Source organism: Aplysia californica, unplaced genomic scaffold, assembly GCF_000002075.1.
Source record: "Aplysia californica isolate F4 #8 unplaced genomic scaffold, AplCal3.0 scaffold00318, whole genome shotgun sequence".
In the NCBI taxonomy this organism is placed as follows: domain Eukaryota; kingdom Metazoa; phylum Mollusca; class Gastropoda; order Aplysiida; family Aplysiidae; genus Aplysia; species Aplysia californica.
Genome location: NW_004797588.1, coordinates 241,661 through 261,310, shown reverse-complemented (window position 1 = coordinate 261,310; position 19,650 = coordinate 241,661). Strand labels below are relative to the sequence as shown.

At 39.7% G+C, this 19,650-nt stretch overlaps 1 protein-coding gene across 1 annotated transcript; it reads right to left on the bottom strand.

The window, feature by feature from the left end:
* Positions 1-7,170: 7,170 nt before the first annotated feature.
* LOC101852422 lies at positions 7,171-15,275 on the bottom strand. The gene is made up of 8 exons (XM_035970763.1): positions 15,191-15,275; positions 14,655-14,830; positions 12,339-12,458; positions 11,626-11,910; positions 10,300-10,482; positions 9,812-9,903; positions 8,506-8,695; positions 7,171-7,763 (listed from the first exon to the last, which is right to left on the bottom strand). Exons 1-8 carry the CDS (start codon positions 15,273-15,275, stop codon positions 7,533-7,535), a joined length of 1,362 nt encoding a protein of 453 aa, XP_035826656.1. The 3' UTR covers positions 7,171-7,532.
* Between the last annotated feature and the right edge of the window lie 4,375 nt (positions 15,276-19,650).

Here is a 19,650-nt window from a genome sequence, read left to right as displayed (position 1 = left end):
CACACACACACACACACACACACACACAGGCTGTTGGCTCATCGAACATATAAGTCGCAAGGGCTTTACAAAAATCCCATAATTGCTCACCAGTCAAGGAAAACTTCAATGAGGGCGCTCGCAAATGCAACCACGCACTTAAATTAAAAATCGACCTTACCCAAGGAGGTTATTTGTAAGGTCCATGGCCTTACCGCAATCCGCGGAGCTGATCCAAGGACTATTCTTGAACATACAGGACTTAAGGTTACATATGATTGTACCAGGAATAATTATTAATTTCGGCCTCTCCGCATTGCAATTAAGGGAGACATTTACGAACGTTTGTTCATGAATATATTATAATTATCTGATCATTCATCATCTACGAAGACCTTACCCTTTCATTTTCCCCGAAAAAACAAAAACAAAACGAACGAAAGAACAAACAAACAAACAAACAAACAAACAAACAACAAAAAAGGTATTGTGAAAACTTTCATTGTTAGATAATTTACTTTTGTTTCGCAAAAACTACCTTTTATTTTTATTTTAGTCAAGCACTTTTTATTTATCTATTTATTTATACTATTATAATGGTCTTTTTTTGTTTATTTACTTTGAGTATGGCGACACAGGCGGGTAATGAGTCAAGAAAGTTCAGTAGCTAATTAGTCACTGTTAATGGTGCAAGAATTACATGCGTGCTAGAGAATAAAATTATCGAGTGCAAGAGTGTTTGCGCTTTTCCACTTAAGCGTGTCAGACATGGTTATAGCTATCAAAGAGCGCACCAATATATACACTGTGGTATCGTGTTGAAAATTAGGCCTCGTCAAAATAATGAAATCATAAAAACCAACAATTTTCCATCCGTGGGACAATTTCTGTATATTGTTTTATTTTGTTAAAAGTCTATTTAAAACTCATTTCTATCTGGAATTTTACTGAAAAACGTTGATAAAACGCACACACCTAAAATTTAATTAATTTGCAGTTTTCAAGAACACTCAAGCCTTGGAAGTCACAAAACTTGGGCGACCAATTTTCTCGCTAATTTTACCTCTGACACAAGTCAACCCCCACCTCCTTCAATAGAAAATTTGAAATCAAAATCAAGACAAATGAATAAGCTTTAGAAAATACGAATGTTATGTTACTACCCATTACGCCATCTGGCGTTTAGGGCAGCAACAAAGGATCTCCAGCTCTGTCTGTTTTGGGCCATCTTGGTCAGCGTTCCCCACGAATGATTCCAGGACTTTATTTCAGACTCTACTGTGCGTCTCCAGGTCACTTTGGGTCTGCCCCTTTTGCGATGTCTTTCGGGTGTCCAGTGGAGGACAGTCTTCACAATAGAGTCTGGTTCTCTTCTCAAAACATGCCAAATCCATCTCCATCTTCTCCTTTTTATTATGGTGGTCATGTCCTCTTGCCTACATTTTCGTAACAGATCTGCGTTGGAAATCTTGTCGGGCCAGAAGATTCTGAGTATTTGGCGTAAGCTGGTTGTATGAAAGGAAGACAGCTTGGCACGGTCATGATCAATCATCCTCCAGTATTCAGCTCCATAAATAGGATTGTGGATAGTACACCGCTGTTATACAGCTTTAACTTGGTTTCTATACTAAACTGTCCTGACTTCCAGATGTTGATCATGCTTCTGTGTACAGATCTTGCCTTGCCAAGTCTGTTCATTTTGTCTTCCTTTGTGCCGCCGTCAGTTTTGATTATGCTGCCTGGGTAGGTAAATGTGTCTGTTATAGGCAGGTCTGTGTTGTTCACCTAATAGAAGATACGAATGACTACATACTATTACACACGTATGTAGCCCAAAACTGACGAGTGCCTGATTCCACCGCGTTGTGACACATGTAGGCCTATATAAATTAAATTGATTAGAACACGAGGATTTCCCGATTATGTTAGAGATGGTAACGTTTCATAGTCATACGACTTCCATTTTTGACCTTTGACAGGGGTTGTGGCTACTAATGTACTTGCATTTTGTCGTGGTCTCTGAATTATTTTAGACCACGCTACAGCAGTCACGTAGGGGCTTATCTATGCATAAATTAAGGGCTTGTTACAAGAAACTGAATCGCATCCCTAATATTGTTCGGTTAGTGGGCAAAAAGAAACACACGCTTAAAGGGCTCTTTGTTTTACTTTCGTCCTCTATTACACAAGCCTATAACTGAACAGTGACTACTAATTATAAATAAGGAAGTGCCGTTACGTAACAGTTATACGGTAACAAGTATAATGTAATGTACACTATGCCACAGTCTCTGGCCATATTAAGGGTTAGCTGTTTTCAGAATTAATTATCTCCTGCTAAGGGTCTGGAAAGCAAATCTATTAGGCTAATCTAAAAAGGAAACACAAAGTTGGTGAAGTTGACCCTATTGTAAAATAAGTAGAGAGACTTCGATCTCAGGGCTTATTAGGGTTATTTGATTCATTTATTCATTCATTCATTCATTCATTCATTCGTTCATTCATTCATTTATCTATTTATTTATTTATTATCCGTACTGCAGCATCGACATATTAAACATAAGGAAATACCCTAACTTTTTCTAACAATATAATATAGTTTAGTCTCTACGGGTTTGTGGGGTAGCGGTGTCTCATACAGGAGACTTGAGTTCGATTCATGAGGAGGGAGAAAATAGTAATTGAGTATCTCGGATGTTGTATTCTTTTCAGCCCAGGGCCAGAAGCAGGCCATCTACATGCTTTACATGAAAACTTCTACTTAAAAAAAAAAAAACACTAAGAGGAAAGGACATTGACCAGGAACCATAAACACGAATTTGGTGCAAAAATGGAAGACACATGACAACTAGAACGAATCTTCCTTAACAGCATAGTTATTAGTAGCCTATAGGCCACAGATAGAACTAGTTTGTTTGACAAATTTATAGGCAATCTTGTCAGATCGGGACGCACAATCTGCAATAATAATGTGTACGACGGTGTGCTTATGTGTGAGCGCGAGAGTACAGTGTATGTGCAAATTAAACATTTTTTTAAACCGGTGAAGCAAGCCATGTAGCTGTGAGATAAATATAAATCTTTTCACTGAGTTCCAGGGGATATATTATCCTCGACTTCTTGCAGGCCCGACTGATCGTTATTTTCCCAGTTATGAAACTGCTTTCGATCTTGCCCTCCTTGTGAATAGAGGAGAGTATTCTTTTCCTCGTCTCTCCAATTCCAACTTCTTTCAGCCTGCCGTAGAGGCAACAAAAGGTCTCGTATCAATACCGACGCAATAGAGCTCACCAAATCTAAACATTTGAAACCTAAAGACGACAGTAGAGAAAGAATAAAGTTCCAAATAGGTATGTAATTTAATCATGGGTTTTTAAAAAAAAGTTTGTTCTTTTTCTATAAGGTTTAAGTGTTCCAAGAACTCGTCTCGTCCTAGAGAAATATTCCGATTACCGCTGCCAGACTTTTCTTTGACAAGATCACATTCTCGAAGATTTACTCTTAATTTGCTCCAGCCACGAAGTGTACTAGATTATATAAGAAAAGCAAAGAAAAGAAATGCTCCCCTATCCCATCTTCGGTAACGTTTGACTTTTTGAAGCTATCGTCACCAATATATCTTTCAAATGAAAAGAAAAATTCGTACTCATCTTCGTTTGATAGCTTTCTTTCTGTCTTCGTATCTAAAGGTCATTATTATTTTCTTTCACTTTCAGCAACTCCAGCGATTTTCTTCTTTTTTTTTTTAGGCTACTGTCAAAGGATTTTATCCTCCCAGTCAGCTGACGTGATTGCAGACAATGACATAGTAGCGCCCTCTTCCTGCCGTGTGTGCAGAGGTCACCTGTTAATTCCCCAGGTTTTTTTTCTTCGAACATGAGCGGATAAAAGTTATAAGCATCTATGTCATCAACAACCAATATTTCCTTCGAAAAGCAGAATCGACAGGAATAGCAATATATTTCCTTGAAAATCCGTCCACATGCTGTAAAAATGGATTCTTGTTTACGCTTATCTATTTTCCAAGAAAGCTCAATTGCGTCGAATCTGCACGATCCAATTTCCCTTGAAAGAGTTTGTATGTGTGTGTTGTGTGTGTGTGTGTGTGTGCGCGTGTGTGTGCGTATGCATATGTGTGTGTGTGTGTGTGTGTGTGTGTGTGTGTGTGTGTGTGTGTGTGTGTGTGTGTGTGTGTGTGTGTGTGTGTGTGTGTGTGTGTGTGGAGTGGGGAAAGGGAAGGTAGCAGAGAAAACCTGTTGGTGCCGATAAAGAGGAAAGGAGAGAGAGAGAGAGAGAGAGAGAGAGAGAGAGAGAGAGAGAGAGAGAGAGAGAGAGAGAGAGAGAGAGAGAGAGGGCACCCATGTTTTTGTTTCCTCTCTTACATTTAAAAAAGAAAAGACTGTTTTATGTTGCTTTCGATTCCTGAAACGTCATGGCTTACCCTTATTTTCGTCATAGTGTCATTCAAGTAGACATCTCCACGCATAGCAAAGAATTTCGTCAAACTGAAAAGGCCAATGCCACAAGATAATGCTTGGAAAACCAAACCAAATCATTGTTGGTGTAGTCACCAGTAACGTAGCCCCGATATGATATGAATCCTACAGGTATGTGAAGAGTGAAATACCATGAAACAGCAGCTGGAGAAATGCGACTTTGCTCCCAATAAAGACGCTTTGTTTGCAACTCTCTGTGACATTTGGAATGAAATGACATATATTTTGTCAAAAATTTAATAGAGGCGATGCCCAAAGGGCTCGTGCACAACACAAAACCAATGACCCCTAAGGGAAATATCAATGAGAACATTTCATGTTAAGTCCAAGTTTTGCTTGGTATTTGTGATTGCTATATTGTTTTCTGTTTTGCTTGAAACTATCGTGACAAAATATCAACATAGAACATTGTTTATTGCAATACAAAATTCTCCATAGATATGTAATGTATGTCCATTCTATCAATATTGAGACTCCTCCATACAAGGGCGAAGACACTTTTACGTTTCTTTGATTTCACACAATTTTGCCAAGCCTGGTTTTTTAAAGGTCAGTGTTGAGCGACCATATCTCGGACGTCTCTTAACATAGATGAAATATTAATGTGTCGGATGATTTAGAATGTTTCTTAGCTTTAAACTGGTATGCTGCATGAGTAGGTAAAGCGAGGCTTTAATTAACACTATGATTTGGTGATTACATTTTCACGTTTGTCAACGCCACTATAAGTGACTATCTATAGATCTGTGTATCTATCTATCTTTCTTTCACTATCAATCCAATCCCCTCCCTAACAAAAACACACGTACACATATACACACACACACAAACAGGGGCGAAGGCTGACTTGTTTGACAGGGTAATCAAAGTAAAACGGGACCAGATATGGCCTGTAGATATGACACAAGAATCTTACTCGAGGCGGCGACTCTGAGTTGTGAATGAAAACAAATCCGGAATTCATATTGTATGTTCAACCGCCAAAATAATCGGGAAAGTATCTTATTAAATATCAGTTCCAACTAAAATTAAATTTAACTTTAGATGTGAATACATAAACACAAAGCAAAGAAGCAGAGATGTCAGTACTAGATCTATATGTTATAGATCTACCAGTAAGTCTAACTCTTTGGTAGAACATGACAATTATCATTTTTTAAATTTTACATTTGGCTATTTTTGTTAGCCTTCCGCGGCCAGGAGCTGGTGTCATAATCGAGGTCACGATCTGATTATAGGACGGTAAAACGTCGAGGAAAAAAAGAAAGTATTTGCAACAGTGAAGAGATTGTTAGGAGTTAGTTCCCCTCACATTTGTGAGGTAGACTCGACCAGTGTTAGTTAGCTTACACAATCAGGGCTTGAGATTGATTTTAACTGTGACCCCAAAGGGGTGAACAGGGTATATGTGGCAATGAAACAGCTTAGACTACTATGCACATGTTCCCTTCATCTATATTGGTGGACTCTTTCAGCCTCACTTTAAGCTTACTTTATCAAAGCTTGCGACTGCTTATGGAGTGGCCCGAGAGGGGTGAGGAGGCTATTACTGTGACCGTGAAACCGTTTTGAATGTTAGGCGTACTGTTCATTGTTGATTACGAACGTCTTTTGACATTTAATTTAAGAGGTTTACGTTTATGGATGAATTTGACAGCGACAATGTTTCAAAATTAGGAAGGGAAGTAGTGATTATTTGATTATATAGACCCTTCGCCCCTGCACACAAACACACACACATATACACACACATGCATACACACACACACACACACACACACACACACACACACACACACACACACACACACACACCAGAACATTTCAGTTAATTACCATAATAAACATATGTTACTAATTCAAGGCGATAATTATCTTATTACCCGATGAAATGTTTTTTTCTTGAAAACATACATCCTTTTAGACGTCAGTGAATGTCATAAATAATCAATCGAATGTACTTAAACTCCACGTATCTTCAAGGCTGTGTTCTGCATGCCTAGTGTTGATCTGTTTAAAGTCTTACAGATAAACATAAGGAACATGACACACACATTCAGAACACTCGTGGTGGATAAAGAAACATTCCAGGTATGCTAGTACTCTTGGTTCTATAGCTTTGCAATTTGGTTTTTGTCATTTTGTGATACTTTTAAGAGGGCCCTCGCGGCCTAGGGGTTAAGGTGTTTGCCTCTTGTTCAATAGGTCCCGGGTTCGAATCGGGATAGAAAAGGAAAACTTTCTTCTCCAAATTTTTCTCCTTTCACATCCTTTTCTACTCTCTAACAATGTTCTGTTGTTTGCTTTCGTCTCCACTTTCTACCCCCACCCCCTCACCTTCTTTGCCTCATCCCCTTGGGCTCCTGACTCTTTCTGCAAAATGATCTGAATCGTGTCGATGGGGATGAAAAAAAAAGTCTACATAAAAAAAAGAACAATGAAGAAATGTCAGATTGTTTTGAGGTTGGGTTTTACGAGCGAACGAGTTTTGAAATCTGTGAGTGAATAAGTGAGCAGTTGGGTGTGAGTGCGCACGTGAATGAGTGTGCGCATTGTGGGTCTTCATACGACAGCTCAATTGAAGTATACCCAAAATATGTCAGAAAGCTTAGGATGTTTTGACTTTCTTAGCTTCATTGTCAACAAAAGCTCAGTTTTAATCCATGACTCAAAAATTAAAAATAATGTTTTGCTATTTCGCTCAGGGATACAAGTAAATTTATTCTTTCAATATAAACGGCATACATTCATTGTGCTGGTTTTAAAGCTGCCTGGAATTGCTTGGAGAAAAAAGAGGAGAGTTTAATATTGGAAAAGGTTGCCTTGCGTGTTGACTGTCAAACGGTGAACGCAGTTAAATCACGGTGCAACTGTCAACAATAGAAAGGAAAAATAACACATTATAGTAAGTCATCATACCTGAACACAGTGTCTTCACGTGGTGTTTCAACAACTATACAGAAAGACAAAACAATTCCATTATGTAATAATCATTACTGTCACAAATATGGGTGCTCAGACTTCTAGGCGGCAATAATTATCTCAAGTACCGGTACATTAAGCATTTTGAAAGTAAAGATGATACTCGTTCTGAAAGCTGTCTGTGCCGCTGGTCTGCTCCATACTCTTAAGGTGATGGATCTCCATTGTTTTGGTTGCCACAAAGAGTTCGACCAGGTCTTTGCCCAGGGCATCCACCAGCACAGCGTCCTCTTGTAGGCAGGTCAAGGCTGTCTCTAGGTCCGGTGGGAGGACACAGAAATCTTCTGTCTTATTTTGCAGGGGTATCTGTGAATTGGCATTATCGCAAAGTAATGAAACGATAAGGAGACTTGGCGATTTTGATTCAATAAGAACAAAGTGTTTTCAAAAATTAATTATTGCCCATCCATCGTTTCACCTGTAAGGTTGTATGTGTAACATGTTTAAACAATCTGAAACTCACATGGGGGTAATAATGTAAATAACCAGAGACAATAATTATATTATAATAATATTATATTTCATACCAAACGCTCACTTAAAGAACACCAATTCTGTTTTATCCTAATAAGAATAACCCACTATTTTGTACTCTTGGACTACTGGAGTTGACAAAGGTGAAGGTGGGTTTTTTCTGTACTGAAGACTCGGTACTTTGTTAGTTGAATTTTTCGATGAATGCCGTTTTTTATGTGAAAGGACAAAGGGAGACAAGTGGGGCATACAAAACTGATGTGTTTCCACTTTCGATAAGTTTCCTTGTTCGTGCTTGAAAAAAAAACCGGTTCATGTGAAAGGCTTCAGCTAAGCGAGAGCGAGAGTGAGAAAGAGAGGGGATCGAAAGAAACTCACATTTGGATTTTTTGTTTCTGGAATTGGTGCAGTTGACAGAGCAGAAGATCATTGATACTTCGAGCTACTTGGAGCCATGTCTGTCTGAGTCAGTGATCAACGAAAATGCTTTGAACAAGGAAGGCAGTTTGTATTGTTTACCGCGCTTATTTCCACTGTTAGCTGGTGACCCAGATGTTTCCCTCGTTAACCGTACCTTGTTCCTGATCCCGTCTATACCGGCGGCCACTGTGGCAGCCATGACCAGATAAGGATTTCCGGCTGAGCTGGGGAGTCTGTCCTCTGCGTAGATGTTGTTCTTTCGGGTTTTCCGCACCACGAAAGTCGCATTCTTGTCCAGCACAGACCAATCGCTCCTTGTTGGAAGACGTTCTTTTCCAATACGCCTGTAATAGTGTGAATTTTGGTCTTAGTAAAATGGCTTCCCTCAGTATGCCCACATTAAGTAACGAAGGGCCAAGAAGTTCCATCTATTTATCTCCTGAGGGGTACACCCACTAGGCTGGGACCCTCTTTTGGTACGAAATCTGAAAATTGCATATATGTATGTCACTGAATTGGTCATTCGATTAAAAACAAGAGAAATAATTTTGATAGTTCTTTATCTAATGATATAACTATTAAAAGATATCTGGTTTTCGACAATTGCCGGGAAGTAATTTGACATCTGACAGCAGTTTGTGGAGATAAAAAGTCAATGAGTTACTCTTGAATATTATTATTGCACTGTACACCCGTTTTTTGCGTGGTTTCGCGTTGTAGCCTTTTCGTTTTTCGCCATTTGTTGAGTCGCTTATGTAATGTATAATAATGTCTGTCGTACTACGGGATGTTTGCCAGTACGCAGCCGTCCCATACTTAGGCACAGTTTAACAACAACGCTATTGTGCCGTGCAGTTCAGAAAACGATTTTGAACAGAAAATACAACGACACAAAACAACAAAAACAACAAAAAAACCCAGACACCTCCCCCCCCCCCCAAAAAAAAAAAAAAGAAAAAAGAAAAGAAATCAATAGATATCCCGGCGTGCTTTATACACGTGCATCATGCTGTGTATGTGTTACTTTTGCGACTCCCTGTATCCTTCTTTTTGCTGTCTTTCAGCCACACCCCTGATCTTAGGGTAGGTAAGATGTAACACCTAGCCTTCTCAGATAGAGCAAAAATAATCTCGGAGGTCCCCTGTACAAGTCGCGAGCATTAAATATCCCTTGGTGCTCCAATAATTGATAGGCTCCAGTCACCATTCGGGCAAAATTCAAAATTAAATCCCACAAACCTGAAAATGCTTAGAGTGTCCCGCACGCTCATATGACCTTATGAACGTAATACACATATCCGGAAAAAATAATAACTTTTGCGAACGACTTGAGAAGGTGGATTTCTTAAAAAAATCGAGAGCATTGCGAATTCAAAAAGCGCACGAAAAAGAAACAAATATAAAAGTACAACCCGGTGTTCAAACAGACCCTGGTCAGCTGTGACTGGAACGTTTCTTACCGGTAACAGTTCACCGTGGGCATACAAAGAGCTGTCAGACCAGGTCCATGTTTGACAAGTCCAGCGATCCAGTGACGTGCCACATCTGACAGCTGATGGGTAGGGAAAAAAACACCACACATTAATAAAAGAACGAATTTGTTTTATGCCGGTTAATTTAAAGAAAATTAAGACAGCGTAATAAATAATCTGTTCAACTGATTGCTCTGGTAGTTCTTTCTAACATTAATATTGATGTGCTTTAACATAAGACCAACAAATCCCAAGCTTTGAAGGAACAATAATCATTTTTGACAATATTAATATTATTATCAATATAATAGAATTTCAATGCATAACAATGCACCGATATATGTACTACGTCACCAGCCTCTCTCACTCCCTGTGGCACCGCTAGTGGCTTGAAACATTGAGCCTCATTAACAATCAATAGACGATGGGCCTAACCCACAGAATTCTACACTTAGTGTAGAATTCTGTGGCCTAACCTCGCGTTGAGTATCTCGTCTGCTGGAGTTCGTCCGTTTGCCTGCTCTCTCAGTGAATAAAATTGTGGAGTGGACCCAGAAAACGAACTGACTTGAGGCTTGAGGTCCGCAGTCCGCTGGCCGAGAGAGCCAAATTGTGGAGTGTGGAGGGGACCAAAAAAACGAACTGTCTTGAGGTTCGCAGTTTGCTCGCATGGCCGTCCGTTACTCGTTCGCTCTGACTGAGTCCACGAGTAACGAACCCATCCGTCCGCTCGCCCCAACCCTACCAGCTAGACACCAAGTTCTATAATTAGCATTTGACACACTTTCCTTCTTTGTTACAACAGCGTTCTGAGAACTGAGAAGTACGATATAGAACTTTTGATTACATAATGATGGAAAACCGTTGTTTGCTCACTTTGTCCAGCTTGGTATAGTATCTGATTGTAGACTTGATCTGCATGGGACAACGTCACTGGTACAGTATCAATTGACTTTTGGTCGTCATAGAGGACAGTTCTTATTACATAATAATATTTACAGGTCGAGTGCACGTCGATATTGTGTGGGGGGTGAGTAGAAAGTAAAAGTCTTTGATTAAAGTACTGGGGGCCAGGACCAGCAGTTTATTGCTTCTCACTTTCAGTTTGTTTTCTATCATAGACTCTAGTAGTTTTTCTTTTTCTGTGCCAATCAAGTCAGTTTCTAATAATCTCAGTAACTTCCATCATACATTACATTATTCATAATATTGTTTCTTGACATGACACTACCATATTTCAGCTCTTTCACTTTCACATTATATGATAATGTTTACACTGGCGTGTGTGAGTGGGGGAGGGGGATGGGGATGGCGAAAGTAGGGGTATAAAATGTGGAGAGCTCTCTCTCTCTCTCTCTCTCTCTCTCTCTGTGTGTGTGTGTGTGTGTGTGTGTGTGTGTGTGTGTGTGTGTGTGTGTGTGTTGTGAAGGAAGGGGGTGGGGGGGGGGGGGGAGTCGATGTAAATGATGGCCGGTCAGTTCTATAAACCACGATCCGCCACTGGACGTGACGTTCCAGCACTTGCGCGATGTAGTCCTCTAAACGAAGCCTTTCGTTGATTCTCTCATGTGAGGTTTTGTTCAATCCAGCCAGACCACCCGCAAACCATGACAGTTTCGTGGCCGCTGTTCATCGCTGACAGATGATTATATCCGAAATCTAACCAACACAGTCCATGTGCCAAAAAGGTTTCTTTCTCTAGACTAAACCAACGGCTCCTAAACCAAATATCAATGAGCACATTGTATACATTCACTCGTCATTTGGTTTATATAACGTAAGGTATCTTTTTAAAGGCTTACCTGGTGTTCGTTTGGGTCGTCAACTAGCATATTTGCCCCATCCAACGTCCAAAGAGAATGGTTGAAGTGCAGTCCAATCCCGAAGTAGGCTGTTTTATCTACCTTTGACATAAAGGAAGCAACATAACCTTTCCTCTTGGAGAATGTTTTCACGTGACTTTTGAACAGCGCCGTGCCATCAGCTGCCTGTGAAGTCAATGAATAGACATGTCTCAGAAGCCTACTCGTTGTTTCAGACGTAGATCTAGCCTCAGGCAGCAGGGTTTCAGTCGGCACATTCATCTGCTATTTCGGAAATCAAATCAAGAATTAACAATGAAACCACAGTAGACTAATATAAGTTAGGAAAATATTCGATGGGTAAAAGTTCAATAATGTATCATGTTCATATTATGGAATCCCAAGTCCCCGACTTAAAATTGAACAGGCATTTTTATTTCATTTCGAGTGGTTATTAAATCAGCCTTTTTCGCTTTTAACGCGCAGGGTACGTCCTGAATGGACAATTCTGTTGCGTACTAGAATTTCCTACAAGAGTCACTTTTTTAAAAGTTGTCTGAGAAAAACATTGATCTGCCCTGAAATATGTTTGTCTTGATTGAACTTCTGAGTTACTGTTAACATATGATTACATATGATAGTATTTAGCCGCGTCAGAAAAGTGATTCTGAATGATGGAACACAAATTATAGTTATATCTCTGTGGCATTTACCTCTATGCCTTCGGCCACATCAAGCGTGACTTCGAAAAAATCGTTGTTGGTCTCAGGCTGTAGGGTTTCTATCTGCACATTCATCTGTTTGAGTTCGTTTAGGAGTTCCATGAAGAAATCCTATAATAAATACGAAAGCATGTATGTTATCACACTCTCAGGTTGAGAATTTTTAAAGTCATTTTCAATCCAGTTTTATAGGTGCCGACTTGCACCTCGTATGTTGTATTCTAAAACTTATGTCAAAAAACATCTCAAAAGCTTTGGAAGAACATGGTTTGGTTCTCTGGGGAGCGTGGTGATGCCGAAAAAAAAAGAAAGCAGCATATCGGAGAGCCGTTAACAATAACATTACAGAAAACAAAATTGCATATCGGAAAGCTTGAGATAAGGCATGTAGATGCTCGAGGGGAAAAAAGTCACTTTAGTAGAAAATATAAGTCCAAAAATAAACAGTCAGACACCCATCACAAAAAATTAGTTAGCACATAACAAGTCTTAGAAAAGCCCACCGACATCATCCGGCACAGAGAGAAGCCGTGGGGGGGGGGGGGGGGGGGCATCACATCACAAACACAAATAGACCGTCCTTCGCAAGGTTTATCCGAAACAAACTATCACACCTTGCAAAACATCCAAACCATCGGAGAACAACAACACATAAACCTCCACCCAAACCTACAACGCAGACTTTACAAAAGAGGAACTTACATTATGTACCTCGGACCAGGGCAATACACACACACACACACTGAACTCCGATCAGTAGAAACTTACCCACAAGAGCACTTACTGCCCCCAGCCTTGTTACGAACTAACGTAAAAATAAGGAACTTGTGTTTCACTCGCTTATGACCTAATGCAGTTGCAAGCAGCCTAAACCTTTCACATAACTTACGATTTCCTGTGAATATATAAAAGAATGAAGTACATGTACACGTATTATCTGCCTTTCTGTTGGGATGCACCCACAAATCAAATGAAATCTATGGTTTACTTAGAGACCGGCACTCAAAAGAAATACATGTACAAGACTGAAGTGGAGTAAAATCCACCATATAATTGGTCTATAACTATAATAACTTAGAAATTAACATTTGTGTGAACTAAGTGAAGTGAAAGTTCTAGCACACTGATTTATTGTTAGGGTTGTTTGCTGTTGTTTTTATGTTTTGTTTATATTTTGAAACCTTGTCCCTACTATGCATTTCTTTTTTTTTCTTTCTAAAAATGATCCTCCTTACCTTCTTCATAAATTCTTTAAATCGTCTTTACGTCATACTATAAAAAAATCTTGGGGTAATTTAAAGCATTGTGCTTTGGCAATGTCATTTCTTAAAGCGACTCTGACCATTCAACTGACCAGTTTCGGTTCAAGGTTATCCATGCATGACCAGTGCCAGGATTCGGTAGGGTCTGGTTGTCGTTTTGGGTCGTGCAGAATAAATTCTATTTCAAATGAAGATTTCAGAACAAATCCACGTTGCCTTAGTTCTTCCAACTGTAATACGGCTGCTGTTCGAGGAGAACTGCGATCCTTTAAGTCAGAAAGAGTGATTTGATTAGAGAACATTTGAAACCGTCGTACAGAAGAAGAAGAAGAAGAAGAAGAAGAAGAAGAAGAAGAAGAAGAAGAAGAAGGAGAAGGAGAAGAAGAAGAAGAAGAGTAGTAGGAGGAGGACAACAACGACGGTGGGCTGCATCACCCTCAACATCAACAACAAAAATAACAGCAAGAACCGTAAAACGACAATATTAATGGTAAATTGAAAAAAGAAATATTAGAGAGTGTCTGTTTGTGTTTATATACAGCGTATATATAGTGTTTGTGTGTGTGTGTGTTTGTGTGTGTGTGTGTGTGTGTGTGTGTGTGTGTGTGTGTGTGTTTGTGTGTGTGTGTGGTTGTGTGTACACCCACTTCAACCACCGTTTAGAAGCTAACATTGTGTACAGCCCACCTACACATAATTCCGAACGGGACGTTAAATTTAATAGTATACTGTCGCTACCTGTATTAATTGGATTGGAACCCACAGGGCAAGAGATCAAGGGGAAGACCTCGTGGAACCTGGAGAAGAATCACAGAAATTGATGTACAGAAAAGTGGGAAGACATGGAATAACATCAAGGGGCTAGCCCAGGATAGAGAAAGGTGGAAGGTGTTTGTCCGTGGCCTATACCCTGGTGCAGGGTGAGAAAGGCAATGATGATGACCTGTATTAATATCCTCACCGCACACCACATTTACCAGATCGCCCACGAATGAGTAATATCGTCCATTTAAGCAAACACAGGACTTAACTAGATGCTACTTACGCGTGTTCCGTTGAAGAATTCAAGGTCACATAACACACGTCCAACGGTCTGTGGCGTTCCGAGTGGACGAGGACAGGCGATAAGTGTGGACATGTCGGGCATCAGGAACTTGTCACAAATGTCCATCAGATGAGAATGATAAAAATACTTTCCGTCTATTGTGGAATAACAGAGGCCTGGAACAATTTTTGAAATCTCAACAGTATTTCCTTTTCATATAACTATATTATATTTAAAGTCTGCCGAAAGCCACCCCCCTCCTCACGCACACACACAAACACACACAAATGCAAACACACAAACAAACGCACACACAAACATACACAAATGCAAAACACAAACAAACGCACACACACAAAAACACACACGTACTACGTGTATGTCTTTTTTAGAAAATACAACGTACATATAATCTGAAATACAATAACACTTTAAAAAGTTTCTGATGTCAAGGCAGTTGCCATAATTTGGTTTACCTGGATAAGTTGCAATCCCTTCGTTCAGGCTATCTGTCACTTTTTTTCTTGAAAACATACGTCCCAATGGTCGGCAGTGAATGTCATAAACAACCAGTTGAATGTACTCAAAGTCCACGACGTCTCTATGGGCTTTGTTCTCCATGCTTTCAACGGATCCGCCGAAAGTCTGGGACATGAACAAAAAATGACTTGAGGAGAGATTTCAGAGTAGAAGTTTCAGAAAATCTGTCAACTGCTTAAGTTGGGAGCGTTCGGCTCAAATACAAAAAAAGATGGGCTTGTTATAAAATCCTCAATTTATGCGACGTTACACCGCAATGCTGTTCCATTCCGGACATCCACGATGTTAAGTTCTATACTTGTTGGCCTTTAACAGCATTGGTTCTTACCACAACTGGAGCATTTATTGAAACAACAATCAAAAGATTCCATGGTAACGAAGGTGTATTTTATGATGGTATGATTTTTATCGATGAAAAGTAAAAGATGACTGCCATCATTGTTTGGTCATCACAGATATACATTTAAAAGAAATTATAACAAATATAAGAGATCTGATTGATTTTTACAATCTTCACTGTCAAGTCACAGTCACATATGAACTTTTGTGCACACTTACCTATTTGAGGTTGCGCTGTAAAGTCGTGCTGCTATTGTTGATTTATGAAAGAAGTGTCATAGTTGAATATGAAAACTCTTAAGTCCTCCTAACGCAAGGGTATTTTTCACCTCAGATAGAAGTATATCCTTCGCTCTTAAAAAGCAATTCAATGGAAGTAACATTTAAAAAGAGCTCTTTTCTAGTTTTACTGTACATCGCCTCTTGAGCTTTTTTCACACTTCTCCCCAGGCACCACGAGTAAAGCTTTCATTTAAGACACTGTCAGGACACAATGTGTTTCACGACTGCTTTAATTTGCTTACGTTTGTTTTTAATATCAACGGCTCTCATTTTCAAGCTCAGAGTTGTGGAATGTACCCTCTCATCCCCTGGCTCGACAAGCATACCAGGTCAAAGCCCCAGGTGTTATTAAATGGCAAGCAATGACGCTCAAGCATGTACACCCATCACTGTGTGTAGTACAAGTTTCTAAATATTTCGAAATACAAAATTTGATATCTAAACTGATGTAAGAGTGTTCTAACAGGTGTGCAATTTGTGTGTGTGTGTGTGTGTGTGTGTGTGTGTGTGTGTGTGTGTGTGTGTGTGTGTGTGTGTGTGTGTGTGTGTGTGTGTTGCCGTGGTGATTTTTTAGTAACTGCTATTAAGTGCATTTTACTTATCTCATGTATCGCCTAAGCTTTGTCTAATAGAAATCTACATTCCCAAAAAGCTAGATTACTGCTTGAAAGGTGAAACGTCTCCCCCGAACCCAAAACATCACAAGAAGAGACAAACAGAGACACTTATATCTAAGAACAGCTGTTGCCTGTATTTGATAGAAAAATCAGCAAATAAAATAGTTGGACCACCTGTTACGAATGCCATCTCGAGAGACTATAACACTACGTTCTCAGCCTACAAGTACAGGGCTAAAGCAGTGTCTCTGGCTAAAGGTAGACCACGCAAAATATGGACTGAGAGAGTCAAAAGGACTTTGAGAAACAATATTGCAATAGAAAGAACTGAACATTTGGGCTACCGTGTACAACTGCATGTCCCATCTACGCTCAACGGCAAAAGAGGATATTTTAAAAAATAAATACAAATGTAAAGAATCAAATTCAAGAATCATTTTCATTTGGCCATAAAGCGTGTAAGTCGTGCATGGTAAACTTCATTAATATTCATTTAGCGTTTACAAAAGTATTGACTTTTAAAGCTAGGCATGTATTTGCGAATAGAGTAGAACTAAAATTTAAAGCACGTAAACCGGCCTGGAAGCCAGCCGGGTACGCGCCTTGTCACGCATTCCGGGACAAAGCAGCTATGTTCAGTTTGAAATACGAAATACTACGTATAGGTATAGGGCTCTGTGTTAGGACCACTGTTTTACATCTTTAAATAATACCATTTAATTATATCATGAGAAGTCAAGATTGTCCCTATTACATGTACGCAGACAACACCCATCTGTTTTAATGTCCACAGAACCAGACAACAAAATAAAGTATATGCATATGAGAGAAAGAGAGAGAGAGAGAGAGAGAGAGAGAGAGAGAGAGAGAGAGAGAGAGAGAGAGAGAGAGAGAGACAGACAGACAGACAGACAGACAGACAGACAGACAGACAGACAGACAGACAGACAGACAGACAGACAGACAGACAGACAGACAGACAGACAGAGAAAGAGGCACACACTCACAATAAGACAAACAAACAATTCATAATAAGTAAAATTGTGATGAAACCTGTGATATTGGATAGAACGCTATTTTGCATGATAATGGATTTCACTGTGTGTCTGTTCGGTGTCTCCTCTGTAATGGAAATTGCCATCAAAAGGCCAATGTTATCAGTGCATTACTTCTTTCAACTGCTGTAGGAGGTTGAACTTGCTTTCGTTATCCCTTAGTACAATTTGGTGGGTTCTGCGGTGATCGTTGCAACGTAGCGTCTTGGGATTTTAGCTTATCGCATAAGCCAGCGTATTCAATTTTGTACTCATCTTCCCATCTGAAGAATACTGGAGACAACGGATGTCTGTCGGATTTTGGACTTCCCACTTCTGACTAACTGCCAAGGGCCAAACTTAGTGAAATCCCATAAGAATTAGTGATTCACATGAACGACCTCGTCCTTGCAAAAAATGTTAACAAAGTCCATTGGAACAGAAATCATTGAGTTATTCAAGGGTTTTTTTTCGATAGTGGTATGAACAGAATAAATCTCAATGTACGTCTGCCATGTTGTGAGATACGTCTGCTATTATTGTTATTCTGTAAATTGAGCAGAAGATGATGAGGGCATTCGAAAATCAGCATTTCTATTTCGGTAACAGCCCCGTCTAAAAAGATAATCAGTTTAAGCCTAGATTCTACTATTATCGATTTTAGACCACCAAGGGATCTTTAACGTGCGCAACTTGCACACGGGCACTCCAAGATTTTTTTGCCCTTGTCCAAGAAGACTAGGTGTAGATCTTTCCTGCCAGAAGATCAGGGGTGTGGTTGAAAGAAAGCAGTAAGAAGGAGCCAAGGGGAAGCAGTAGAAAGGCTGCAGAAAGAGTCAGGAGTCCAGAGGAGGGGGCAAAGGAGGTGAGGTGGTGGGGGCAGAAAGTGTAGACGAAAGCGGACGACAGAACATTACAAGAAAGGAGGTGAAAGGAGACAATTTTATAGAAGAAAATTTTTCGGTCGCTATCCGGATTCGAACCCGGGACCTTTGAATGAGAGGCGAACAGCTTAACCTCTAGGCCACGAGAGTCCCCATATATATATATATATATATATATATATATATATATATATAAAATCAGAGTCGAAGCGTCTATATAATCAAATAATCACTGCTTCCCTTCCTAATTTTGAAACATTGTCGCATTCAAATTCACCCATAGACGTTAACCTCATAATTTAAATGTAAAAGGACGTTCATAATCACCAATGAACAATAAACTATGCCTAACCTTCAAAACCGTTTATTTGCTACAGAAATAGCCTGTTCGCCCCTATCGGGCCATTCCGTAAGCAGTCACAAGCTTTGATTAAGTAAGCTTAAAGTGAGGCTGGAAGAGTCTACCAACAGAGTTGAAGGGAACATAAATGTGCATAGCAGCCAAAACTGTTTCATTGCCGCATATATACCCTTTTCACCCCTTTCGAGCCACAGTTATAAGCAGCCCCACTCGCTGATTATGTAAGCTAACTATTACACTGGTCGAGTCTACCTCATAGATGTGAGGGGAACTAACTCCTAATAATATCTTGACTGCTGCGAGTGCTTATTTTTCCTTGACTTTTTAACGTCCTATAATCAGATCGTGACCTCGATTATGACACCGGCTCCTGGCCCCGAGAAGCTAGACAAAAAACAGCCGAATGTGAAATAAAAAATTAATAATTGGCATGCTCTACCAAGTGTTTCAGCTGTCTGGTATAATATGCCATTGTAGTACTGTCATCTCTGCTTCTTTCCTTGGTGTTCGTGTGTTCAAATCTTAACTTAAATTAAGGTTAGTTAGAATAAATATTACATGAAATACTTTCCCGATTATTTTAGCTGTTGAATATGCATACAACATGAATTCAGGATTTGTTTTCATTCACAGCTCAGAGTTGCCGCCTCCAGTGCCAGTAAGATTCTTGTGTGAGTCTGATATCTCCAGGCCCTATCTGGTCCCATCTCACTTTGATTACCCTGTCAAACAAGTCAGCCTTCGCCCCTATATAATTATACTTATACCTACTTCCAAAGAAAAATAAGCGCAAGGGGTGGGGGTGTGGGGTATGGGGGAGCACTTATTTGGAAGCTCAGAGTAAACCCCTCAATTTGACAGACTGTGAAGGAGATAAGAGCGAGGAAGCTTATAGAAAAGTGGAAACATCAAAATAAAAAGGAATAAATAAAGAAATAT